We start from the raw sequence: 27,878 nt of genomic DNA on the forward strand, positions 1-27,878 counted from the left end.
AAAGGACAGAATTCCTACTAGCTGAATAAGCTTCAGAAGTCCTTTAAATGTCCAATAGCTGGAACATGGTATATAACATGACTATTTTAGAAAGAGGCAATCAAAAACCTGCAGAAAACATGAAAACAGACAACTTTCTAAAAAACTAAGAAAATTATCTTTCCATATTTGGATAGACTTGATTCTTTAAATGGAGCAGAAGGTTAAAAGAACATTTTAAAAAGGTTATCTGTGCTACGATGTACTCCTTCTATGTTAATAACCAAACCATTCCAGAATAACTAAGTTTCTGGTGTTTGTAAAATTCTCCAGAGAGGTTTCTAAAATGATACATATGCATTTTAAAACTTTGAACCTATATTATACAACGAAGAAAGTTCTTCTCATAATGTTGAACCTTTCTTTCGTTCTTATTCTTTCTTTGGTGAATACAAAAAAGTGCAGTTATGCCCTATTAATGTATTAACTTTTCATCTATTTCTACTGATTATATTGAACTCCTTCTGCCTTTTAACTACTTCATCTTTTAACTTGAATTTCTTTATTCTGTTCTATGGCTCATATTTGAATATTCAAATTTCATCCACTACTAGGACAAATTCTCTCCACACACATCTCACTCACCAACCACTTAAAGATTATCTTTACACAGTAGTCAGGAAGACATTAAAAATGTATTAATATTCAGGTTATAAGCAAAATTTTCTACATGAAAAATCCAATAATAATATTAAATACTTACGATCTATAGCAATTTTTTCAGTTCCATCTAAAGGATTAATAATTGCTGGAACAAGCTCTCCAAAAGACAAATGATCTATTCTATGAGAAAAGTTGTAAGCTAAAAGGCAAAAAATAAAAACAACTTAGCAGAGAAATTATATTATTCGAAATTACATGTTACAGACTGGTTTACATCCTTATCTATTCTCAAATGAAAATGTTTAAAATCTGCAAGGATAATAATACAGTATTTTAAGCCACATTACTTTGAGAAAAATAAATGTAAACACATGCGATTAAATGTGTTTAAATATATAAATTAAATGTATAAATAAATGTATAAAATAAATTCGGACAAAATGCTACACCTCAAATTTTGTAATTATATAAAATTTAACGTCTAGAAAATATTACTGTAATAATGAAAGCCAAAAATATACATCTTTCCTTTTCCAAATCATCATATAGTAACAGGGCTGTATTGTTAGAATTGGAATGATGTCCGTGTAGCCATATAATAAAACTGATCAGATATATTTTTAATACAGACTATTGCTTAATGTGACCAAACTAATTTTTTGTGGAATCCAATACTTGTTTTGTCTTCTAAAGCAGACTTTAAAAACTTAAGTCTTATGACAATCATGATACCAAACTAACCTGAATACTTTATACGTATCTATATATTCATATTTCAATTTGCAAATTGAAATGAACTGCAAACGTATTCTTTTCATTATCCCTAAAAATTAGCAGAAATGTGTCAAAGTTATAGAAAGTACACTAGACTTTCCTCCCTAACCTCAGCAACTCTGAGCCATGACCAAATACAAATGCAGATTAAAGTAAATCAATTTAAAAATTTATTTTTTCCTTTGGATGAATATGTTTTCAAAACAGCTCACTTTCAACTACACTGCATCTGCACTTTAAAAAATAATATTTTTTTCAAGTACGTCTTTACTAAAAAAAAGTCAGAAACTGCTTACATTCATGGTTGACAAGTGCTGCCAAATGTGCATGACCACGAGGATGTGGAATTGCCCTGAAAGGAGAAAAAACAATATTAAAGTAATACCATTTATATGTATAATTTGTTAAGATCAGAAAGTGGATCTTCTCTAAGTTATATAAGTTTTCGTAGTACAAAATAACATAAGAATGTATTTGGCCTATGACTGAGCAGACAAGTCTACTCATCTCAGCAATGCAATAAACTGCTGGAGGTTGGCAAACACTTTTGGTAAAGAGTCAGATGGTAAATACTTCAGGCTTTGTGGACCAAGATGCAAAATCAAGTATATTATGTAGTTACATAATGAGAAAAAGCAAATTTTCACAAACTTTTCATTGATATAATAGTAATGAGTCCTTTTTTTTTTGTAATACAACTGTTTTGCAGGGAGATTACACTTTGTTTAATTGGGGTTTGGAATGTTTCCTATTTTCAAAACTGACCATAAATCTTTATCTGATGATGATGATCTATAATGACATTTTAAGTATTTCATCTTTGAAAAATTAATCCACGAGTATGAGCTGAGCATATTGATTGCTTGAAAGACATTTACAGAATGCCAGTAGATTTTTCTCCTAACACTTATTTACCTATAAACATGTTATTATATTGCAGATTAATAACTTCCAATCTAAATTAAAGCATAATTTCCTCAATTGCGCAGTTAAATGAATTTGAAACATGGAAATTTCCTTTGTATTTGCATCAATGTCTGAAGTTCTGGAACTACAGTTTGAAAAGTCAGAAAATATATTCAAGTATGAGAATGAGTCTAGATTCTTGCTTTAACTTTTGACAGCAAACGCTATCAAGGCATGAAAAGTAAAAAAAACCACTCAAAATCACTAGTCACTGAAACAACTTTACTACAATATAAATTTCACAAAAATTGGTTTTGCCTTATACTTTTAGGCTAAATTCATTAAACATTATTAAGTCTGCATGAAACTTAATTTCCAAAAATATTCCTTGCTCAGTAATTGTAACTGATGGAAGTTTTCTCATTCAGAAAAAATCCAATCTTGGCACTGAGCTCAAAAAATGTACTGCTAAGCCATCAAACTGCTATGTAGTAGGGCAAGATGGAATATTTAGTTTTTATACCTGACCAAAAAGAAACCACGGAAATGTCAATATTTAGGTCCAGGAGAGCAAATGAAGTTTACCATTGACACACCAGTTTAAAATACATCATCAATTCAAATATTTTTTGCAAAGTACTACTGATGATACAATGGATAACAACAGGCATTAAACACTACATTTTCACAAGGTTTGAAAGGCATCCAAGTAGGCCTTTTTCTGCTCCACACACCACCATCAGTTATAATACATTTGTAACATATACCAACCAGATTCTACTTTAGGATGTACTGAATTTGTGTTCTCTCAACTTCTATGAAAATATTCTTGCCTATAGTTTTTGTTGCAAGCAGGTGATTCACAGATACTAATTCTTCAATCACTTCAAATTCAGCATTGATTCCTCGATTAAACAATAAGCAGTTCTAGTAACATCTGCCCACTGATCAAGAATTTAGGAACTACTCAAAATCTCCTGGTTTGTTTTTGAACTGGCTATTAGATACTGCTCTCAATGTCCTCATCTACTGGAACACTTTTCTTGAAGAAGGCTAGTCATCTAATTGTCTAAAGCAAATTTATTTTCTCTGGAGTCATTTCTTTAGCTTTGGCAGTCAAACATTGCTTCACAGACTTATCAAATGGTTGGATGACTTTCCTTACTTGCTAAACAATGAGGCACTTAAAGATTACAGCTTCATTTTCACTTTTTATAAAATTCTAGTGTTTGGATATTCCATTTTTAATTTTCTAATTTTTCTGACCATTGCTTTTTTACAGGTTGGTAACACTGTGATGAATGATCAGTCTGGCACCATCAACATATACTCTATTCTTTTAGTACAATTAGTGTCATTGCTTAATACGCAGGATGTTCTGCAGCCAAATTTGATCAAATAATCCAAAGTCCACTGTGCTTTAAAAATGCAACATTTGAAGTCATATTTCTTTTTTTTTAAACATAGTAATACAATAAATAAATAAAATGCTGCAGGACAGGAATACACACAGCACTTTCAATGCTGTCAAATTATAACTGCATCACTGCAATTCATAGTATACCAAAGTACAAAGTAATGAGAGAGTCATATACAGTCTCTGCCAGAATTTCTCAACTGTGTTACTGTAATACAAAAGCAGCCATATATATAAACAAATGAGCACGGCTATATGCCAATAAAACTTTATTTCTGGACACAAATTTAACTTTCATGTATTTCTCATGTATTATATTACTCCCCTTCTGATTTATTTTCAAATATTTAAAAATGTAAAAACCATGGCTGGGCAAGGTGGCTCACACCTGTAATCCCCAGGTCTTTGGAAGGCCAAGGCAAATGGATCACTTGAGGTCAGGAGTTTGAGACCAGCCTGGCCAACATGGTGAAACCCTGTCTCTGCTAAAAATACTAAAATTATGGGCGTGGTGGGGGGCTACCTGTAATCCCAGCTACTCAGGAGGCTGAGGCAGGAGAATCACTTGAATCTGGGAGGCAGAGATTACAGTGAGCCCAGATCATGTCACTGCACTCCAGCCTGAGCAACAGAGTGAGACTCTGTCTCAAAAAAAAACAAACAAATAAATAAATAAAATTTAAAAAATAAAAATTTGAAAGCCTTTCTCAGCTCATGAACCATACAAAAACAGGTAGTAGGCTGGATTTGGAATATAAGCTGTAGTTTGCCTGCCCCTGCAGTAAACCTCTGTTCTGTCATACACTGTTATCTTTCAAATTTAACCTATTCTTTTAACATCTTTATACTTCTACAAATAAGTATTATCCTTCCCTGTTCCTGGTTAAAAAAAAAATTAAAAAATCACCTTGAAGATCTCCTTTACCACAATCCTGCTTTACCCAGTTGCCAATTCTAGCAATTAACTAAAAAACTGAAAACAGAAACTCTCCATAAAGGAGCCTTCTTTATTTATTACCAATTAACTGTCACCACTGTCAAGTTTCAGAATACACCGTAGTAGGTCTAAACATTGTTTAATTTGTTCTATGTGTTACCTAGCAAAACACCAGGCACTTTAAAAAAGGCAATACAATGATTAGGGAAAAGTATTAACTGACATTCAACACAAAGTATACTAAAACCCTGCTCAATAAAGCATTTCCTGATGCACTGGAATGATTGGTAGTTTGGTCTCGTAAATTCTTCTGGGTTCAGTCAAGTATATTACCTCAAGCTTAGTACTAAAAAGAAAGTCTACTGTCATAAATTATTCCTAGCTCCACTCACATTGTCAGCCTAACAGTGTTCCTACTATTATTTTCAAACAAACAAATTTAGAGTTTTTCTGAATAACCGAATTACAATACTACACATTGAATATCCCTTATCCAAAATGCTTGGGATCAGAAGTTTCAAATTTTAGATTTTAGAATATGTACATTTTATTTGCCAGGAAGGCCTCCCTAATCTGAAATCTGAAACACTCTTAAGCATTTTCTTTCAGCATTGTGTTGACAATGCTCAAATTTGGAGCACTCTGAATTTCAGATGTTCAGATAACAGATGCTCAACCTATACATTTTACTTCAATGACCTCTCTCACCACCCAGGATTTTACTCTGAGAGGAATAGAGAGCTGTTTTAAATATTTCCTTTTTTGTTGTTGTTGTTGACAGGTGTATTCATTTTATGAAATAACAGCATATGTGAGCATCTTCTTCAAAAAATTAAATTTAAATCAAATTAAATCACTATAGTACAGATGACTGTAGCTATCTGACACTTGTTAAAACTCTGCATAGGGAGGATGGATATTCAGAATTTACCTGTTTCTTTTCTGGAATATTTTCTACTCTATCAGACAAGAATCTAGCCTGCATGACTTTCAGTGCAGGAAAAGTTGTTCTGAAAATTGGTGGGGGGTGAAGAGAGGCATTTTGAGTTGCCAGAATTATTGGGAAGTGGTTGCTATTGGGATTTACTGGACAACAGGCACAGAAACAAGGCATCCTACAATGAAATTGACAGTCTCATTCAAAAAAGAATCATCCCAGGTTTTACCTGAGTTTCAAATGCTCTAAGAGATACTCATCTACATGAAAAGTCTATTATAATAATCTGAGTCTAGGACTGAACTCCATTTAACTATATAAAGTACCTGTTGTCATTTTGATATACACTAAATCTCCCAGAAAACTAAGGGAAGCTTATATTGTTTTGTTTAATATTACAAAGAGGTATTCCTATTTCTGAATATCATCTCATCAATGGAAATGTCACTCATGGTATTTGAGTAGCTAATACACCTGTTTCAGTTTGCATTTGTAGTTATTATATATTTAAAAATTCTACATATAAGTGGTAAGCATCTGCCTACTTCATTATGTCTTCTAGTGTATTCACACTCAAGCATACTGAAATACAAATTATGCTACAAATTATGCTCCTTTTATTACTCTTTTATATTACAGTTGAGATTGACATTGGGTCTGAGAGGTAATATGAGACCTTGAAAAAGATCAATATTGAACTTGACAAATGTAATACTAAAAAATTAGGAGTGGGTTTACAGGATATCCCTGAGATGACAAGATACAAACCAAATGCTTTTCCATTTGGCCTCTCTGATAGTATGAGTTACCACCTGTGAAGGAAAGTAAAATTGTGAAAAGACCAAAAACAAATTTTAAAAAGGGACATAATATAGAGTCTGATATAATATTTGTCAAAATTTCCCTCTTTGAGTTGGTGTTGGACTAAAATATTGTTTGTATCCAAAGGTGCAATAAAATCTTCTAAATTTCTTTAAGCTACGATTTCAAGACATTCCAAGGTTCCCAGCAACAGGCTGGGTTGGAGATGGGTAATGGTAACAAAACAACAAAACATAAATTTCAAGAGATAACGAAGAAAAAAATAAATGTTTGATCTGAGTATTGTAAATACTGAAATACTTTTTCATAGAAATCTAATGTTATCTCTCTATATATATTTTAAAATTTCCAGCCATGCTCTTTGCTGCTGTATGCCCTTCCCTCCTTTATATATTAAATTCCTCCTCTTCTCCTAGTGTTCAAAGGTTTTCCTCAATAAGGGCTCAACTGACTTGCAACGTAAGTTTAATACCTTGTTAAATAGTCTCTTATCAGCCATACTTCTCCTTTACAGCCTCGATACAACTATCATTAAATAATTATTAACGTATTCACTGCTTAAAGTGTGGATTTTCTTACAGAATGTCAGGCCTATTTAAAATAACAAGTCATATTTATACTGTACAGTTTGGAATAAAATAAATTAAAAAGGGCAAAAACCTTTTATTTTTTTCTTCACTGTTTATCCTGAGTTTCTAGCATGGTACTTTGCACATAGCAAGTACTCAAAAAATGTCTTGTACAATAAAGAATTGTTCAGTTCAGCTCTCTATATGGGAGGGAAAGACGAATGGATCTATTTATTCACTCAAAAATTTAACAAGTGTTTATGACAATTTCTGTGCTGGCTGCTGCTCATATTTTTTCTTAACTTTTACCTAATTTAACTTTATATTCTAGACACTGCTAATTTCTAACTTTATCAAAACACTTGTCTAGGATTAGCCAGGAATTACATTTTGATGAGGACCACCAAAACGTTAAGACAAAAACCTAATACCATATCAAAAAAAAAAATGAACAAATTAATGAAATGTCTAGGTAAGAGCTCTCTGGCTACTAAAACCTGGCAAGTAGAAGGTTGTAACTGATATTTACCTACAGTTCAATTACTTTAATACACAACACATGACATGACTGCTTTACTTTTGTTTTTAAGTAGTTTTTGAAGTTAGTAGTTTTCTCTATCCTGAGACTGAAGCCCCAGACAACAAACTCAAGACATTAAAAATACATATACATGGTATTTTAAGCAATCCTTTAGTAGTTAGCTATATGTTATTTGATTAGCAAAGTATTCATTTTTTTTTTTTTTTTTGATACAGAGTTTCGCTCGTGGCCCAGGCTGTAGTGCAGTGGCATGATCTCGCCTCATTGCAACCTCTGCCTCCTGAGTTCAAGCAATTCTCCTGCCTCAGCCTCTCAAGTATCTGGGATTACAGGCGCCGACCATCACGCCCAGTTAATTTTTTGTATTTTTAGTACAGACGAGGTTTTGACATGTTGGGAAGGCAGGTCTCGAACTCCTGACCTCAGGTGATCCACCCACCTCGGCCTCCCAAAGTGCTAGGATTACAGGCGTGAGCCACCCTGCCTGGCCAGAATTTACTTTTAACCAAGCTCCAATTTTGTTTAAAGCATTTTCAGTAAGTGAAAAGAACATACTTGCCCACTGTTATGTGAAAATTCCCTGCTACTTTATTGACATATAGATGGCCATGAATTCTGCATGCATCTGGAGACTGTGATGAATCATCTTCTCTGTTAAAATAAGATATATTATTTAAAGCACATTCAACATAGTTACCATTTTATGATGAGAAAAATGTGTATAGAAAAAAAAATCCCTAAAGATCATTTTTTAGGTAATATTCTAAATGTTAAAAATAGAATAGCAGTTTCCTGAAGTCTAGACATTTATAAAAATTACACATCTATAAAATGGGAAAAAAATACTTATTTAATATCTGTTACATTTACATAAATTTGAAATTCCATGGTTCTTCAACTCTAACCAGAGGACTAAGTCCAGTGACAGAAGACTAAAACAAAAGAATTTGTCCAAAAAGACCTATTTTCTTCATTTATTTCTGGTACTGTAGCAGGGAGAGGGAGGGAGGGCAGAAATATGATTGAGGTAAAGGAAAGGTATGCCACCTAAGTTCAAAGAGACAATGACATTTTCTTCGTAAGCAAATGTAAAATCTTGCACATTTTTATTATATTTATGATTATAGCATTTCCAAATATCCAGTAATCTTTTTTTTTTTTTCTTTTGAGACAGAGTCTTGCTCTGTTACCCAGGCTGGAGTGCAGTGGTACAATCTGACTCACTGTAACCTCTACCTCCTGGGGTCAAGCTATTCTCTTGCCTCAGCCTCCTGAGTAGCTGGGACTACGTACATGCACCCACCACGCCCGGCTAATTTTTTTGTACTTTTAGTAGGGATGGAGTTTCACCACATTGGTCAGGCTGGTCTCGAACTCCTGACCTCAAATGGTTCGCCTGCCTTGGCCTCCCAAAGTGCTGGGATTACAAACGTGAGCCACTGTTCCCAGCCTCTAATCTTTAAAATACAAAAACGTGAAATAAAATTTCTAACCAAAGCTTATGGGTCCTCAAAATAGTAAATGAAACTAATTTTTCTTAAAACTCAATATAATTTTATATGGAGGTATACCACGCATAAAAAAGAAAATTAAATGCAAATAAATATTTGTGATAATTCTGATCAAAATCACAGCCTATAAATTTAAGAGCAAAAGGTGTCTTTATAGTAAAGAATGATTCTATTTTCCCTTCTTAAGAAAAATAAGATTCAGAAAACTAAACCAACACTTTAGTTTTAACTATGTCAAAGTAAATTCATAATAAACAGTTGCACATTTAAAATACAGATCTCACCTTGGTGGAAGAGCTGTTGATGCACTTTTAAAAGCACTTTTAAATATCACATCTTGAAGTGAATGCTCTTCTTGTAGCCTACTCTGAATCAGCTGCAGCATCCTAAATAAGAAACAAGCAATAGTTTAGAACTATAGAAAGGTACACAAAGAGAGCTGACACTTATTCAAAAATGACAATGTTTAGCTGACTTAGCTAAACCATACGTTTATTATTACAGGATTTCATATTCTAAAATAACATACCAAGTTTTCTTTGGTCATTTCCTTGAAAGCAAGTGAGGCAGGGCGGCTAGAGGTCTAATAGCTGAGCTCCATAAGCCTGTTTGATCCTATCAGTAATGGATGTGCAGTCAGGACCACCAAAGTAGGGCTTCTACTCACTTAAGTATCTAAATTAATCTTTCATGCATACATGCACAATTACAAAATTCTTTTCTTTGTCAGACACTGAACGAAATAGTATAGATACAAAGAGTAAGACAAATAAGGGACTATACAATAGACTTGATGGACTTGAAGTGGTACGTTACTCAGCATAAACTCATACCACAAGTATCTCATTTTCATTACAAGAATTTCTCTCTCTACAATACTTCTACCATTGAGCTGTGTTAACTCCTACAATTTTCAGCAATAACTTTGTGTCATTAGATGTAGTACTATTTTATCTCTTTTAATTCTATTTCTTTAAATAACTTATATTCCAAGTCATCTGTAGTAAAGTTCAAACTTGGTAAGTACAAAAATTATACACAGTGGGAAGGGAAGAATAAACAAGCGGAGCACAGATAATTCTAATAGCAGTGAAATCATTCTGTATGGCAGTATGGTAGATACATGTCATTATACATTTGTCAGAACTCACAGAATGTACGTTCAACACCAAGAGTGAACTCTAATGTAAACTATGGTGATGATGTGTCAACACACGTTCACTGATTATAACAAGTATATCCAACCTGATGCAAGATGTTGATAATGGAGGAACCCATAGGGGGATGGGTATATGAGAACACTACTTTCTGCTCAATTTTGCTGTGAGTCTAACTACTCTAAAAGAAAAATACATATATATAACTTGGAAAAAAGTTATAAACATAGGTGCTCACAAAAAGAAAGCAATTGTAAATCTCATAATACTTTACCATCCCACCATAATGATAAAAAAAGCACTTTCCAGATGTGCAAGCAGAAGATTAAAAACTCACACATCATCTATCTAGAAAATTAGTAAAACAGGCCTATTTAAAATAACAAGTTATATTTATACTGTATAGTTTGGAATAAAATAAATCCGAAATCTAGACATAAAAAGTAGAAACCAGAAAGGTTCTGTCCAGGGTTTGAAATTTACAGTTAAAGAGAGATTAACTGTGATCCTAAATATTTTAGGAAAGTATTATAGAATATCAATTGAGAGAAAATTTAAATCTCTTAGAAAATTCCAGAAGTAAAGAACATTTTGGTATGCACATTAGTTAGGAAGATATAAACCATGGGTATCTCTAGGCCATTCAAGAGCTATTCAATAATTTTAGAATCAGAATGTGATAATCTAGGATGCTTCAAGAAGCCAGATCCCATCCTCAGATTCAGACATTTGAAGACTTAAAATCTTTGGATCCAATGCCAGCAGAAATGGAAATCTTCACATTTTTTTGTGTGTCTTGTATATTGAGAGTTCAACTTTTGAGGCACAGCAGTGATCAAGGAGTTTGATGACAACAAACTATACATACATGTATATGTATGTATGTATTATGTGTGTGTTTATGAAAAAAATTTCTGCCTTCACTGTGTCAATAAATATCCCAAGCCTATATTCCACACATGAAGGTATGCAGAGAATACTATGATGGCAAATTTATATCACCTTAAGAGTAGAAATACAATCTCTTCTCCCACTTATTACTAGTTTCGAGCATTGAGAAAAATTCTAAATGAAAGCAGAAATCTCACTTTAATGTTTCTGGATCAAAGTAAAGTATTTCATCTGTGGATGGCTTTCTACTAAAAATTCTAAGAGCCCAGAAACAGCTAACATTCAGTGCTTTTGTTCACCGACATTCAATTTCAACTTTCATATAAAAACTCCCTCAAGTGGTAAAACTGGAAATTAAAAGAGAAAGACCCTTGGAATATACTTAGGGACTAGAAAAAAAAATGGATAAAGAAAAAAAATTTGGAATAATCTTAAACTATATAAAGCCTTCATAAGTGCAAGACATAACCTAGAAAATAAAAAGCAATATATGGGGGGTGGGAGACAGAAGCACTTATAACAAAGAACTATTTTCTTTAATTTAAAAATAATTCTTACAAAAAAACTAACCAGCAAAATAGGCATATAGGCAAACATTTTCACAAAAAAATGTAAATGAGGAAAAAAAACCCACAAAGACAGTCAATTGATTCATAAAGAAATGTTAATTAATAAAAGCACAGTACCAATTTTCACCCATCAATCTGGCATATATTTTTTAAAATTCTAGGTATTCCCATTGTTGGTGAGGTTGTACAGAAACAAGTACTCTAGCCTTTTGGAGTATAACTGAAATAATAATTTGGGAGGACATAGGCACTATCAAAATGTTAAATATCCTGAGAGAAAGAAATTCTATTTCTAGAAATACACAAACACACAAACATATACACAATTAGGTTCAAGAATGTTCACTGAGTATTGTTTTTAATATTAGAATTCTGAAAGCAATCTAAATACCCATCAATAAGGATCCAATTAAATAAACTACAATCTATCCATAAAATAGACCATTATATATACAGAAATGAGTCCAAAATATCATGTTAGGTAGAAAAAAGCAACTTAATTCTGTATATATATTTCTATATATAAATAATTATGTTTTTATATGTAACACATTATAAAATATATAAATATATTATAAAATATATAATGAACATATAAACTTATATATTATAAAATATATAATATACTCATATATATCAGAACTATATAGAATTATATACTATATAGATTATATGTAAGAATTATCATAATTTTGTATATATACACAGAAATATATATAATATACATATTATATACATACACACAAAATGTCTGTCTAGAAGGCTACCCAAGAAACTTATTACTGGTTATTACTGCTAATCAGTGGTATTAGTTTGCAGAAAGAGAAGGGGGCTTTTACATTTACTTTGTATCTAGGTGCTCAATCTTTTGGCTTCCCTGGGCCACATTGTAACTATAGCTGATGAGTTAAAAAAAAAAAAAAAAAAAAAAAAATCACAAAAAACTCGTAATTTTTTCCGAAAGTTTACAAATTTGTGGCCGGGCACAGTAGCTCATGCCTGTAATCCCAGCCCTCTGGGAGGCCGAAGTGGGCGGATCACTTCAGTTCAGGAGTTCAAGACCAGCCTAGTCAACATGGTGAAACTGTATCTCTCCTAAAAACACAAAAAATTAGTTGGGCATGGTGGTGTGTGCCTGTAGTGTGCGCCAGCTACTAACGAGGCTGAGGCAGGAGAATCGCTTCAACCTGTGACGCGGGGGTTGCAGTGAGCCAAGACTGCACCACTGTACTCCAGCCTGGGCGACAGAGTGAGACTCTGTCTCAAAAAAAAAAAGTTTACAAATTAGTGTTAAGCTACATTCAAAGCCTTCCTGTAGGGCCGCAGGCTGGACAATCTTGCTTTACATCATTTCTATTCAAATTGAATTTTTAAAATAATCATATATTACTTTTGTAATCAAAAAAATGTTGATATCATTTTAAATAAAAACTAAAACTTATGAATCAAAGTTTACCAGAAAAAAGATTATGCATGACTTTAAGATCTGACGGTTTTTGAAATTGTAAAGATTATATTATATACTAAATTCTGCTAATAATTCATCCAAAGAAATCCCTAGAGAAATGTGTTAGTCCATAAATAGTTTACAATAGACAAAATATGACTTAGATTTCCATGGAGCACAATACTTTGTTCTCTTATTACCTCTGCCACTCTTTCTGCTGTGGTGAAAGATCAAATACTGCCTGAAATGAAAGAAAACATAATCACTAGCACTGTCAAATTATATTGGCTTTTACACTACAATTTTAAAATTTGTTCTTTGAGCAAGAAACATAAACTTAAGAGTGTTGTTAAAAACAAGTATTCATGGTTTACATTCAACTTCTACTAAGTCAAATGTGCTATCTTTACTGAAAAATAGCATAAAGAAATTTTACAAATCACAAATATTTTCCTGTTACAGTTATCGACATTTACAGGAATATATGCAAGTTGACAATTTATCACATGTACAAAATGGTATCTTAGGGCTTAAAATCATTTAAATGATGCTAGCATGAAATTCACAAGTTTGGGGTAGAAAATGACATACAGAGTTATATTCAAGCATCCAAAGCCCAAATTCTTGCTGGTAAAATACCATAATAAAATCAACAATTTTTGAAATGAGTTCAAAAATAGCACAGTAATTCCCAAATGCATTGATCAACAAAGAACTACTTAAGAAATTTTATCTAGGTATGATCAAAGTCAGACTTGGCTACTTGTAGAGTCAGAGAAAAATATGCAAACTTCCCATAGTAGCTATATCCACAATTTAATTTTGCAACAATAATCCACTTTTTGGCCGGGCATGGTGGCTCTCACGCCTGTAATCCTAGCACTTTGAGAGGCCAAGATGGGCGGATTGCCTGACTCAGGAGTTCGAGACCAGCTGGGGCAACAAGGTGAATCCCTGTCTCTACTAAAACAAAAAAAAATCAGCAAGTGGTGGGCTCCTGTAATCCCAGCTACTTAAGAGGCTGAGGCACAAGAACCGCTTGAACCCAGGAGGCGGAGGCTGCAGTGAGCAGAGATTCTGCCAATGCACTCAGTCTGGGCAACAAAGTGAAACTCCGTTTCAAAAAAAAAAAATCCACTTTTCTAGTCCTAGTTCACAGCACTACTTCTGTGACTTTTAAATTTAATTTTGTCAATCTGGAACCTGCCTCTCTCATAACTGTGAGCCTCATGTCTAAGTTTTATACAACCATATGCTCCAAGTTAAATTGTCCCAATCTTTCTGATGTTTCCTTTGATTATACCTCCTGATGAATTTGCCTAAAGCAAGCTACCAAACCTTTTTCACATTATAGCACACAAGGAAAATGCTAACATCTAAAAAACACACCAATAAGGCTGTTTGCAGTCACTCTCCAGCTAATGTATAAATAAAATGATTGCCAGTGGGGACTCTATGATTCTTCCTTTGAATTCTATAACCTTTGTACAATGTTTACTTAGCACAAAGGTACAAAGAAACTACTTTGCTAGGCCCTATGCTAATTCATTTTCTCACTTAACCTTCTTAACAACCTGGCGAATTTGTTACTCCTCTTCCCTTTTTACATAGGAGGAAGCAGGAGCTCAAAAAGTTACAAACTTTCCAAAATCACAGAGAGTAAGTAACAACCAATACACAAATTCAGCTCTATCAGATTCCTTACTTTCCCACCTTTAAAAATTTTTTCTTGTCTTTAAATAGTAACTAAATGCAATAGAAACAGTAGAATAGTAACTATCATAGCACATTGTATGATCATGGCCTGTAAACTAGCAAAGTTATCAGGGCTAGGTTTTTAATATTCAGAGTACATATTAAAATAATGAATGAAAAAATATTTAAGTTAAAATTACATTTTTAATAATTTTATATTAAAAATAATAATTCTTAAATACTTTTATATAAATTAGGACAAAGGAATGAATAGTTTCCTAAAAGCATTGTTAAACACTTTAAATATTACTGATGAAAAGTATACAATTAAACAATTAGAAGTTCTTAACTTTCTCATTAAGATACAACTTTTAATTATAACAATTTAAATAAAATCTTCCTGCTCCATAAACTACTGGAAGAGATGGCAGAAACTGTTTACAATGAAAACAGTCAACAATACTGTCCCAACTGCATAATTCTAACATATCACTATTGCCTAAAACCTGCAAAGCATTTTATAATACATTTATGAGAACTACAAAGAAGAAAGAATGAAATTAATGATTCTCAAAAGCTTAAAATCCAGCTAGAAAGACAAGAGGTGTAGGGGGAAAAAAAAAGATAAAATCAGGCATCTCATAAATGTCAAAAAAAAAAAAAAAAAGAGAGTGACCACAACAGTTAGAATACGGACAGAATGCTTTAACAGTGTAAGTGACTTTTAGAGGATACATTCAGGATTATAATACAGAAACATGTAATTCTCAGTGTCCAAAAGAAACATAAAAATGAGGATGCAATCTTTATTATCATCTTAAATCATTTAAAATTAACATTCATATGTTGGAAACTTTCATGAATTTATACAAGACCACATACAAACGAAACCAAATTGAGAAAGAGCCCAAAACAAGTTTATTTCATAGGATAGAAAAACCCATGTGAAAGGGATTTTCCCAGTTCAGAGCAACAGAGAAAATGGGTAATAAAAGATAACAGCAGAAAGATACAGGCAGTCATGCTATAATCCATAAAACATACCTACATATTCTTGCCGTAAAATAAATCTCAAAAAGTCCCTCCTCAACAGAATGGAGAATCCAGAAATTAAGCTGCACACCTACAGCCATTTGATCTTTGACAAAATCAACAAAAACAAGCAATGGGGAAAGGACTCCCTATTCAATCAATGGTACTGGGAGAACTGGCTAGCCATACGCAGAAGAATGAAACTGGGCCCAGATCTTTCACCATATACAAAAATTAACTCAAGATGGGTAAAGATTTAAATGACCTTAAACTATAAGAATCCTAGAAGAAAACACAGGAAACACCATTGTGGGCATCAGTCTTGGAAAATAATTTATGACTATGTCCCCACAAGCAATTGCAACAAAAACAAAAATTGAAAAGTGGGAGCTAATTAAACTAAAGAGCACAGAAAACAAAACAAAAACTACCAACAGAGTAAACAGACAACCTACAGAATGGGAGAAAATAGTCACAAACTTTGCATCTGATAAAGGTCTAATATCCAGACTCTATAAGGAACTTAAATAACTGAACAAGCAAAAAACAAATAACCCCATTAAAAAGTGGGCAAAGGGCATGAACATACACTTCTCAAAAGATATACAAGTGGCCAACAAAAATGAAGAAATGCTCCATGTTACTAATCATAAGAGAAATGCAAATCAAAACCACAATGAGAGGCCATCTCACATCAGTCAGAATGGCTATTATTAACAAGTCAAAAAAGAAAACCAAAAAACAAAAAACAGATGTTAGAGAGGTTGTGGAGAAAAAGGAACACTTATATGCTGCTGGTAAAAATGTAAATTAGTTCAGCCAATGTGGAAAGCAGTTTGGAGAGTTCTCAAACAACTTAGAGTATTATTCAACCCAGCAATCCCATTACTGGGTATATACTCAAAGGAAAATAAATCATTATATGAAAAAGACACATGTACTCCTATCTTTATTGCAGCACCATTCACAATAACGAATACATGGAATCAACCTAGGTACCCATCAATGGTAAATGGGATAAAGAAAATGTGGTATACATGCACCAGGGAATACTATGCAGCCATAAAAAAAGAACAAACTTTTATCCTTTGCAGCAACATGAATGCAGCTGGAGGCAATAAACCTAAGCAAATTAATGGCAGGACAGAAAACCATATACCATATGTTCTCATTTATACCATATGTTCTCATTTATAAGTGGGAGCTAAACCTATGTACTCATAGACATAAAAATGGCAATAACAGAAAGTGGGGACTATTAGAGAGGAGAGGGAGGGAGAAGCGAAAGGGCTGAAAAACTATTGGTTATTATGCCCAGTACCTGGGTGATGGGATCAGTCACACCTGAAAACCTCAGCATTATACAATATACCGAGGTAACAAACCTGCACATGTACCCCATGAATCTAAAATAAAAATTGGAAAAACAGTACCTCTTCAAAATGATAAACAAAATAAGGTAAGAATGGCAGAAAATTTAAAAAAAAAATAGTTAAAGTTAAATAAGTATTCTTAAGATAGTATAAATGCAATACAAATATTAAAGTATCTAATAATAATCACTTAGATCAAAATAAGCAGATAATAGTGTAGTATGCTGTCATCTATGAATCTGTAAGGTTACTAAGCTCATAAAAAATTACTTCAAAATCAGTTTTTTTTGAGTGGCAAAACGGGTCAGAAAGTAGAGTCAGAGTGGCAATAACAAAGTTACTGCTTCTGTAGAAATTTCTATTTAAAATGTATATGTCAAAAGGCATATATCAAGTTTGTAGCTGTAAACTAAAATTAATTCAATAATCAAAACTGGCCAAGGACTTCATTTTCTTTCCTTTAACCCCATACATTCAGTACTTCTACTCCCCGTCCTTCACCTTCACTCTTCATTTTGCAAATTTGCTAAAAGAAGGGTTCACAATTGTCAATGATTTAAAAAAAAGGAACTCAAGAACGCATGTGTAAATACAAGTACCACCACGCCAACAGAGCAGTCCGCAACTAAAAGTTGCTGAGGTCCTCCTGCTTACTCTCAAAAGCTTCTTTAGGGCTAGTTCTGATCATGACTTGTTATCACCGTATCTGCCACTGAAATGTGAAGATATTTTCTGATAAATCAATGATGTTATATTCAACTTGTGCTTTGAAGATAATAAGAAAATGTCAGCATTTCACACACTGTGGGAAATAGAGGCATAAAGGAGGAAGGGAGTAGTAATGCCCATTCTCCTCTTAGAAAGATACTGCTTTATTCTTGACTGTAAGAGAAATACAGTTCAAATATTTTAAATACTTAAATTTGGTAATAGTAGAATACAAACTGGACATAAAAGTGCCCAAATCACTAGAGAAAAAGAAAAAAGCTCATCACTATATATATTAGAAGAAAAGTTAAAAGGAAACTACTGGAAAGTAGTAACAAAAATATTAAAAAAGGTTATAAAACAGACTTTAGACACATCCAAACTACATCCAAAATGTTAATAATGGTCACCTCAAGATTCTGGTATATAACCTAACTTTTCTGTTTTTCCCCCTAAATTTATTATAAAGAATATGGATTACTTTTGAAACAAAAGAATTATACTAAAAACTATTTCAGACAAAACTAAAAAGCAACTATCAAAACTGTCTTCGAGGGTACAATTCTTCAACCCATGTATTTCAAAAAACCATGTGAATCAAACTTACTGGTTCATAAACTAGACCATCTGCAGATGCAACCATTGTTTCTGCTAAATCCAATACATCCGCTCCAACATCTGCATACGGAAAAGAATTAGAAGTTTTACATTCTACGCTTGGCGGCAAACCATCCCCAATATAAACAAATTACGACAACTAACAGAAAACTCACCAAGCCAAAAACAAAACCAAAAAAAACAAAAAAAACTCACCAAGCATGTAGAATCACTTCCTATATATTTGTCCAAAAGCTAAAAGTAGCCTTATATAGCTTTGGTGGAGATTATTCCAAAATGTAATAATGTTTTTTCTACTTCTTACCCAGTAAAAAAAAAAAGATAATTCAAGATCTCATTTAAAAAGGATAAGCGTTACTGAATTGAAGATCTTTGCAAATACTGGCAAGAACTTAATCACAAGTACTAAGTGGCTGCTGAACAAAATATTAATTCCTAGAAATATTTTTAGAGATTAAAAGAAATCTTAAAGCAAAGCTACAAATCAACAAATAGGAAATTTTATTTGGAAAAGGCTAAAATTTAACAGTATGCAAACATCCAAAATAAGGCAGAATATCATATATTCAGAATTACCACTAACTACAAGTTTAAATATAAAGTTTTTTTTAATCTCTTAAAACCACTAACATAAGGAAAACTATATTGAAAAGAAAAGATTCAAGGTCATTCTGAGATGAACTCTCACAGAAAATAACCTCTAATTAATTGGGTAAAATTATTTCATACTTCTAAAAATGTAAAAATTTTCTGAGTTCTTGGTCTGTAATATTTAAGCAGTAACTCATAAAATATTTTTCATGCAAAAGCATCCTTATTTTTGAAAACAGTATTGATTCAAACATTCACTATGTGGCATATTAGCATTGTTCCACTTCTACTAGTAAAACCAAGTGAGTCCAGTGAAGAAAAAAAAAGGGTAACCTATCACCATTAACTTAAAAAAACTGGATCTGTATTTTTAAACACAAGAGTAAACATAAAGGGTCGTAAACTGAAACAGTGACATGAGGATATGCTTGTGAAACATGGGTATAAAAGCTAGTACTCCAAACAAAAAGACAGAAAGCATGTACATAAACTAGAAAGCTGATTCATAAACATTTCCTCCAACTTTCTTTTAATTATACTAATGTGAAAGTTTTATCTCTTCTCTTTATGGAAAAGACACTTGAAGAATATAAGCTGAGAAGTAAGACAATTTACATTATTAAATAATATCACAGTAAAACTTTAAAATATTATAAAGGAAAAATAAAGTACAACCAGTGGTTTTTATTTTTGATTGGCAATTGTTTGAACCATAACCTACATGTGGATTCAGCAAGTTGAAGGTGTACTTACACTGACACTTCATGGCAACAGTAATATCTATATTGATTCTCAATTTGCTGAAAGACAAAATATTAAACATTAGTACCTACCAATTAATCAGCAAACCATGAGAAATATAAATCAACTGACCTATTAAAAACTTGGATTTCAAGTAGAATTATGTCGATTAGAACTTGAATTGCATTTCTCATGGCCAAAACAAAGGCTCTTTAAAGTACAAGTTCTATTTGCCCTTATTCCAAAAGCCTTTCTGACTTCACAGGTTTTGAACACAGTATCCTTTAATAATGGCAACTCTATAATCAATAACTCTAAGCAAGCCAGAAAAAAGTCTTAACCTCTTAACCTCTATTTACATAAACTTTCGATAGAATGTTCCTTTAAGAATGTAAAACTCTCAAAATCAAGAATTAGGAATTGTCTTTCTTCTCTGTTTATCAAATACCATATATTAAGCATGATGCTAGATGTCCTACAAATATTATCTTCTTTATTCCATATCATGGAGCTATACATGGATGGCTTCACAGATTTTCAAGAAAACCACTAGTGTTCAGGGTAGTATAAATACCTGGATTAAGATCACATCACCATTAAAGTGCTATACTGGAAACTAGGTCTATGTAACTCAGGATAAATGCAACCAAACTACCAAAAGTAAATCACCTGATGCTTAAAATTTTTCATGGCCTTTCATTTTCAAATGATTTGATCAAATCAATTTTCGAATACCAGAATGAAGCACAGTGAATAACAGACTGGCTATGATCAAATTCAATGCCATGCTTTCTATCAAAACTTTTTTCTGTGTAATAATTTTCATCTGATTTTAAAAAAGGAATTACAGATTTTTAGACCTTCATAAAGTCTTAAAGTCATCTAGAGTTCAAACTGTGCTCCAAATAACCCAGGAGTTTAGGCTCAGGAGATTAGGAACCAGGAGTAGGCCAAGTAGACAAGCTTCCGCATATCCTCACCATGCTTATGTGGCGAACTATGTAATACATAAGACTTCATTTGGAATAAAATGAAGTATTGCATTGGTGCTGAAAACAATAGCAAACTCTTTGAAAACCAATGCTATCCTGAATAATACATTAGAGATGAAGAAACTGAAGTCCAAAAGAAATCAGTGGTGTGACCTGCCCAAGGTTACACAGCAATTTACAAATGTTGACTAATTTAATTCTCATAAACCTCTTGAGGAAGATACTATAATTGCTGTCTGTACTTTACAAAAAAGGAAACTGAAGCATACACAGGTACAGATTTAGTAAGTTCCCTAAAAGTATGTAAATGGCAAACCTGGATTGTAATTGAAAACTAAATGTGTCTTCCTATTTGGTACAATCTTAATATTAGAAACCTATTATCTTCATTCTATTGAAGAAATCCAAATAATACAAATGAATAGATGTAAAGTGTATGATTAAGGTACTATATTTTCAAAAGTTTAAAAGTAATCTTATTTGCATAAACATTTAGCTTAGGTATAATTTATAGATATCAAGTCATAAGGGTATACAATGTATCCTTAGATAATTTATTTTCCAGCTCACACAGATCAGTTAGGTATTTCAACCAGTTTAAAATATTAAACAATTTCCACAATATACATATCTAAGGAAAAATATTCCCCTAACTTTCTGAAACAAAGCATGCTAAATCAAAGAACCTCAGTTTTAGAATTCAACCACTATTTAAATGATTCTAAAAGGTTTCACTTAATGCATGCAATTAATGAGAATTTTTCAGGATGATTTCTTCAGAACTAAAACAAACCAAATCTAGAAGGTTATACTTTTTCTTTTTTAAAAGGTATGCTCTTTTTAAAACAATTTGAATCTAAAGGTATTTCAAGAAGAAAAAAAATGATTACCTAGAAAAATCCTTGTCTACTTCGTACTCATACTTCATCCATGTATCTTGATATACTGAGAATTCCATTATGGTTAATAAAGCCATAGTTGTAAATGCTATTAGAGAAACTGGGAAATCCAACAACAAAAGAAAAACAGAATGAAAACAATAAAAAAAAAAAAGCAAAGAACAGGAAACTAATTTAAGTGAGATTAAATTTTCAAAAGAAAAAGCCTAATAATGTAATTTCTATTTGAATGAATACTATAGAAGGTTTTTATTCAAAATGTTTATTATACATTTTATCTAATACAGCTCAAAAGTTAAGGTTTAATATACACAAATATGAACATAATCATTTGCACTACTAAGAAAGCATTTTATTTCTCCAATTTTAAGGGCATCTCTCACTAAGTAGATTTGACAAAATTTGTATTTTCTTATATACAGCAGTGTCACTGATAGGATAAATGATGAAAGTAAGCATGCCTTATAGTACAAATTTGGAAACAGTTGCTTCGTTATTAAAAATGCATCTATGTCTATAAATATAAATTGTATATCAATGTATGTAAATTGGGCTATAAGCCCAATTTAAAACAAAAAGCTAGCCTAATTTCTCAGATCCTGAGAAACCACAACAATCTGTGTGCCAGAAACTCAAATAACATCTCTAAGTAGCTAACAAAACTCTCTTCTACTTTGCAATCTCCTAAATATATCACCTCATTTACAGAACTAAGTAAAAGATCTGACAAAAAGAAAATACATTATATAGTACAGCAAAATACTTAAAATAGATTTTGCAAGAACTTGTACTATTTTCATTAACAAAACTTAATCACAAGTGAATCAGAAATAGTAAGCAACTTATTACCCATTTTACAAAATAAAATGTCAACCTAATTTGAAATACATTATTTTACTAGCTCTTCATGGGAAAAGAAATTATACGGAATATTGTTATAGTTACACATTTCTCTTATATATTTCATTATTTATTTTACTTAATGGATACTTTTATCTGTACCAAGCACTGGGTCTAAGCATTTTATGAAAATATTAACAGTACGGTAACCCCTAGGAGGTAAATACTAGTATCATTCCTATTTCATAGAAGAAACTAAGATAGATAGATTTGAATAACTTCCTCAAGGTCACATATTTAGGAAAGGACAGCAAAGCAGTAACATTGGTTTAATGTATTAAGTTTTAATAAACACTGCCAAAGGCACAGATGGCACTGAGTTGGAAGCTATAAAGAATATTAATAAGAATAAGTGAGAGCCAATAGAGTGGCATGAAGACAGACAAGTTACGAAGTTACTACAGAATTCACTGATAAATTCTACCTCATGGCTACATTTCTATATGTTGTTGACTGGATCACTCAGAAGTTGTACTTACTACAACACTTTTAATGTGAACTGATACTCACCTGTACCTCCACTGGCTGAAGTCTCTACATAGCTCTCAGGAACCTTTGGAAAGGCATCCAACTCTTTTACCAAACTTAAAGTTTTTTTCCGATTCAGTCGCCTCATCTTCAGGAAAACCCTCCTCTTCCTTCATATAGTCATGCTAAGGAATAAATAAATTAATGAATAAATGAATCCTTTAAAGAGAAAAAATTTCTCTTTTTTAATATCTTTAAATTGAGGATAACTGACAAATGTCCTTACAACAACTTAGCATTCTCATCCCCCCCTTAAAAAAAACATAGTATTTATCCACACTAATCCTTTCCCCATTCATGCCCTGACAAAAACTACTAATGGAAGGCAATTTAAATACAAAAACATATTAAATAGCAAGAAAAAAGTAAAAGGTAATTAAATCACATTAATAATGTCTAAATACACAAATTAAGGTAACGTTTTCTATTAAACCAAAAACTATATAAAAATAATACACTTCCAATAATGAATGACAGTGAAGTAAAATGGCCTGCTCATACATTACTAACAAGAATATAGGCCGGGCATGGTCGCTCACGCCTGTAATTACAGCACTTTGGGAGGCAGAGGCAGGTGGATTACCTGAGGTCAGGAATTTGAGAGACCAGTCTGGTCAACATGGCAAAACCCCGTCTCTACTAAAAATACAAAAAATTAGCCAGGTGTGGTGGCACGTGCCTGTAGTCCCAGCTACCTGGGAGGTTGAGGCAGGAGAATCACTTGAAGGCGGAGGTTGCAGTAAGCCAAGACTGTGCCACTGCACTCCAGTCTGGGTTACAGAGTGAGACTCCATCTCAAATAAGAAGAAGAAGAAGAAAGAAGAAAGAAGAAGGAAGGAGGAAGGAGAAAGGAGGAAGGAGGAAGGAGGAAGAAGAAAGAAGAAGAAAGAAGAAAGAAGAAAGAAGAAAGAAGAAGAAGAAAATATTTACCACTCCTCTTCTAAGTAAATGCCCGCTGAGGAATGTATCCTATGACAATAACCTGGGGTTTTAACCAATATTTGATTATGAGGATATTTCTCACAGTGTTATTTTTAAATACTGAAGACAGAAACAAACCCATGGTATCCAATGTACAAATTAAGGTGAAGAAATGCATCTTCATGTAACCATTGAAAATCTTTTTTTTTTTGAGACAGGATCTTGCTCTGTCACCCAGGCTGGAGTGCAGTGGCATGATCTCAGCTCATCACAACCTCAGCCTCCCTGGCTCAAGCAATCCTTCCTTGCCTCAGCCTTCCAAATAGCTGGGACTATAGGCATGCACCTCCACCCCCAGCAAATTTTTGTATTTTTTGTAGAGACAGAGTTTCACCATGTTGCCCAGGCTGGTCTCAAACTCGTGGGCTGAAGCCTTCCACCCACCTCGGCCTCCCAAAAAAAGTGCTGGGATTACAGGCGTGAGCCACCACACCTGGCCTGAAATCTTTTATTAAAAAAAAAAAATTAATGATATAAGAAAATAGTCATGATACAACATGAAAAGACTACAAGGTCACATGGGTTCCAATTTTATGGGAGACAGGAAACGATATATAAGAAACAAAACTGAACATCTATACACAAAAATGTTAAAAGTAGATCATGAATTTTAATTGCTTACATATAACTTCAGATTTACCATGTTATCTATTTTTATAATCAAAACATTATTTAAAAATTGGCTGCTTGCTATTCCCTTTTTATCAGTATGTCATCTACATCTAAAATTGTTATAAAGCCAATCAAATAACTGAAATCTTAGATCTTTACATAATTTTTATAACTGATTTATAAATAATACTATAGGTAATATTATAAAGAATTCCCAGTAATCAAGGCTTTATTAATAAAATCAACACATAATACAATAAATTATACAGTTGCAGAAGTCACTGTAAGAGAAATAATGTCTCTGGAAGAGAGCAGACAGACTCTGGATCTGAAATCTAATGGGTAGGATTAATATAAAAAGAACAGGCAAAAGAAAGAACATTCATAAAGAAAAAGAAGGGCCAGAGAATGAAAAACGGGCAGTAAACATGAATACTGTCTAAAAGAACGAAGTTCTGACCAGGAGCTCTACTTATCAGTCCAGCAGGGAGCTACTACTCTAAAGTGGAGCTGAAAGCATTAATATGTTGATTTCCTCTGCCATTAAAGCCACCCAACTAAACTTCCCTTGCTGGTTCCACACTCACAAAGCAGCCTTCGAATTACGATTTTTTCTCATGCACTTAGTATTCTAAAGAAAAAAACAGATGATGTAGACAAAACAGATGACAGTTTCTGACCCCCATGTCAGTTATAAAACTGGTATTCCCACTGATAAATTAAGCTTCTGAATGTTTGCTATGTATATACCATGCTCATTAAGCTTGTTTAGCTGATAATCAAATTTATTTTCTGTACCTTTTTAGTAGTAATTGCACAAAAACTGACCCTTCTTCAATCTTTCAATTTCTACTTTTTCTGATTTGAGTAAAATATTAAATATCTGTATGTCTCTTCTCTTTAAAACAGAACTCTCCCTTAAAGACAAGTCCAACTCCAACAATACATCTCTGGCAGCACACCTACAGCCAACTTAAAAGAATGAGTTGTCCCCATTCATCTACTGTGACTACTTCCTCACCCAACTCTCACCTCTTAACTAAATTTGCTCTGAGCAAGGTAATTAGCTTCCTTAGTACTAACTGACAGACACTCCTCAGTCCTTATCTAACTACACCTCTGAGAAAATACACTGCTTATCACTTCTTTTACTTCTTGAAATACTCTCTTAAGTGATATCACATTCCTGATTTTCATTCTACCTGGAAGACCCTCTTTGGCTTACTTTGCAGATTCATCTTCCTCTCAAGATTCTGCACTAGGTCCCCCTCTTAACCTCCACACCTTCCCCAAATGATGGCCCGTTCCTTCCATTTCAATCTGCATGTTGATTTCTCCCAAATCTTGACTCTCAGCCCAAATCTCTCTGCAGATATGTATAACCCCCTGCCTTCTGTTACCTTTTCATTTGGACATTCCAAACACAATTCAGGCTCAACAAGTCCAAAAATGAATACTTTACCCTGTCAAAATTATTCCTCCTGTATCTCCTACCTTAGTGATAACACCATAAGCTCAACTACACAAGCCAGAAACATGGGTTACAGCCTTAGACTTAAGCTATTTCTAAATTTCTCTTAAATCTGCCTGTCTTCTCTTCTTCAGGCCCACTAAGAAATTCCTTATGTCCAAGTACATTCCCAGTCCCAACTGCCACAATCTATCACTACATTGCTTCAACAACCTCTAATCTTCAACCTTCCAATTCTCTCTATATACTATAATAATCATCTTTTTAATACATAAATCTGATCATGTAATATTTCTCTTCAAATCTTTGTAAAACTTCCCTTCCCACTACACTTAAGAGCTTGGATTCTATCCTAACATGTTTTACAAAGCCCTTCAAACACCAGGTCCTGCTAACCTCTCTTCAAATCCAATCCCTCACAGTCTATGTTCCAACCATACTAAATCACTTTCAATTCCTTAAATATGCTATTCTCTCTGCCAGAAATATTTTTTCTTCCCCCTACCCCAGCTCTACATTTGACTAACCCCTACTTACTCTTCAAGGCCCAGTCTACTCATTTCTACCTTGAGCGAGCAGGGGGACAAAAAACCTTTGCATGGTCTTCAAAGTCTATCTGCTTCTAGAACGTTGTACCTTTATCACACTATTTCTAATTGCTTCTTTTTCTGTTCCCCCCACTGGATTGTTAGAGCAGGAACCATGTCTAACTTGATCTTTGTATTTCTAATGCCTAGCAAACAGGTATTCAACATTTATGAGAAAAGGAAGGAAGGAAAATTTCCCAGAAACACCACAGAAGCACAGCTTTCAAATCACAGCAGTATGTCATACTTAGGTAAGCAAATATATAAAAATAAAAATAAGATCCACAAGAAGGATTTTTCTGTTGTCCTCTGTCCCAGGACCTAGAACAGTAGCCATCACATAGTCAGTATAACACTGTTAAATGAATAAAACAGTGAATTATATTTCTAAAAGTTTCTATAATGCTATATTTGTATAATGAGCTTTCTAAATGCTCTTTTAATTTATATATAAGGATGAAGATATACAAGCAGCTAGTTTTACTAATCTCCTAATAATACATACAACCTATTCAACACGCCTCCCTTGAAAGTCTAGCTAGAATATATTATGTGGCTCCCTACACATCTCTAGCTTCGTTCATCCCTATTTTCCAGTGGATATCACTCTAGCATGGAGCACCCTAACCCTCAGCTACTCCACCAGTCCCATTCCTGAAAGCTCAGCACTAACCCACCCCCAAGAAATTCATTCCCTTTTGAATACTTGCCAGCCTACTGTAAAAGTCACTGTCTGGCATAAACAAGGTATCCAATAACTTCTAGCTTTTCTAAAAGAAATTGCTCTATCTGCTCTCTTTATAAAACCTGACTTTCTGTTGGTGGCAGTTCCATTCCAATCCTTACTCATTTCTGAGACTCACAGGTTACAGAAGTGTCATGTTTTACCATATTTCTCAACCGTGAAGCAGATACTATTTTTAATCCCACTTTCTGATGAGGAAATGAGTCACAGAACTGTCAAATAATTTTCCCAGGTTACATAGCAGGTGGCAGAACTTGAAACTATGCTCCAAACCACAGTGCACAC

At 33.2% G+C, this 27,878-nt stretch overlaps 1 protein-coding gene across 2 annotated transcripts in view; it reads right to left on the reverse strand.

Annotated features, from left to right (window-relative positions):
• ERGIC2 (ERGIC and golgi 2) overlaps positions 1–27,878 on the reverse strand; it is a 39,873-nt gene that overhangs the window by 7,204 nt on the left and 4,791 nt on the right. For both annotated transcript variants that reach the window (XM_015151347.3, XM_028829372.2), the window contains 9 exons: positions 23,180–23,322; positions 21,761–21,869; positions 19,891–19,937; positions 18,536–18,606; positions 13,321–13,361; positions 9,341–9,442; positions 8,101–8,196; positions 1,713–1,768; positions 743–841 (listed from right to left, as the gene is read on the reverse strand). In XM_015151347.3, coding sequence (XP_015006833.1) covers positions 743–841; positions 1,713–1,768; positions 8,101–8,196; positions 9,341–9,442; positions 13,321–13,361; positions 18,536–18,606; positions 19,891–19,937; positions 21,761–21,869; positions 23,180–23,285 — 727 coding nt within the window. In that variant the 5' untranslated portion in view covers positions 23,286–23,322. The remainder of the gene's footprint in view (positions 1–742; positions 842–1,712; positions 1,769–8,100; positions 8,197–9,340; positions 9,443–13,320; positions 13,362–18,535; positions 18,607–19,890; positions 19,938–21,760; positions 21,870–23,179; positions 23,323–27,878) is intronic.

This window comes from Macaca mulatta, chromosome 11 (assembly GCF_049350105.2).
Source record: "Macaca mulatta isolate MMU2019108-1 chromosome 11, T2T-MMU8v2.0, whole genome shotgun sequence".
NCBI classification, from domain to species: domain Eukaryota; kingdom Metazoa; phylum Chordata; class Mammalia; order Primates; family Cercopithecidae; genus Macaca; species Macaca mulatta.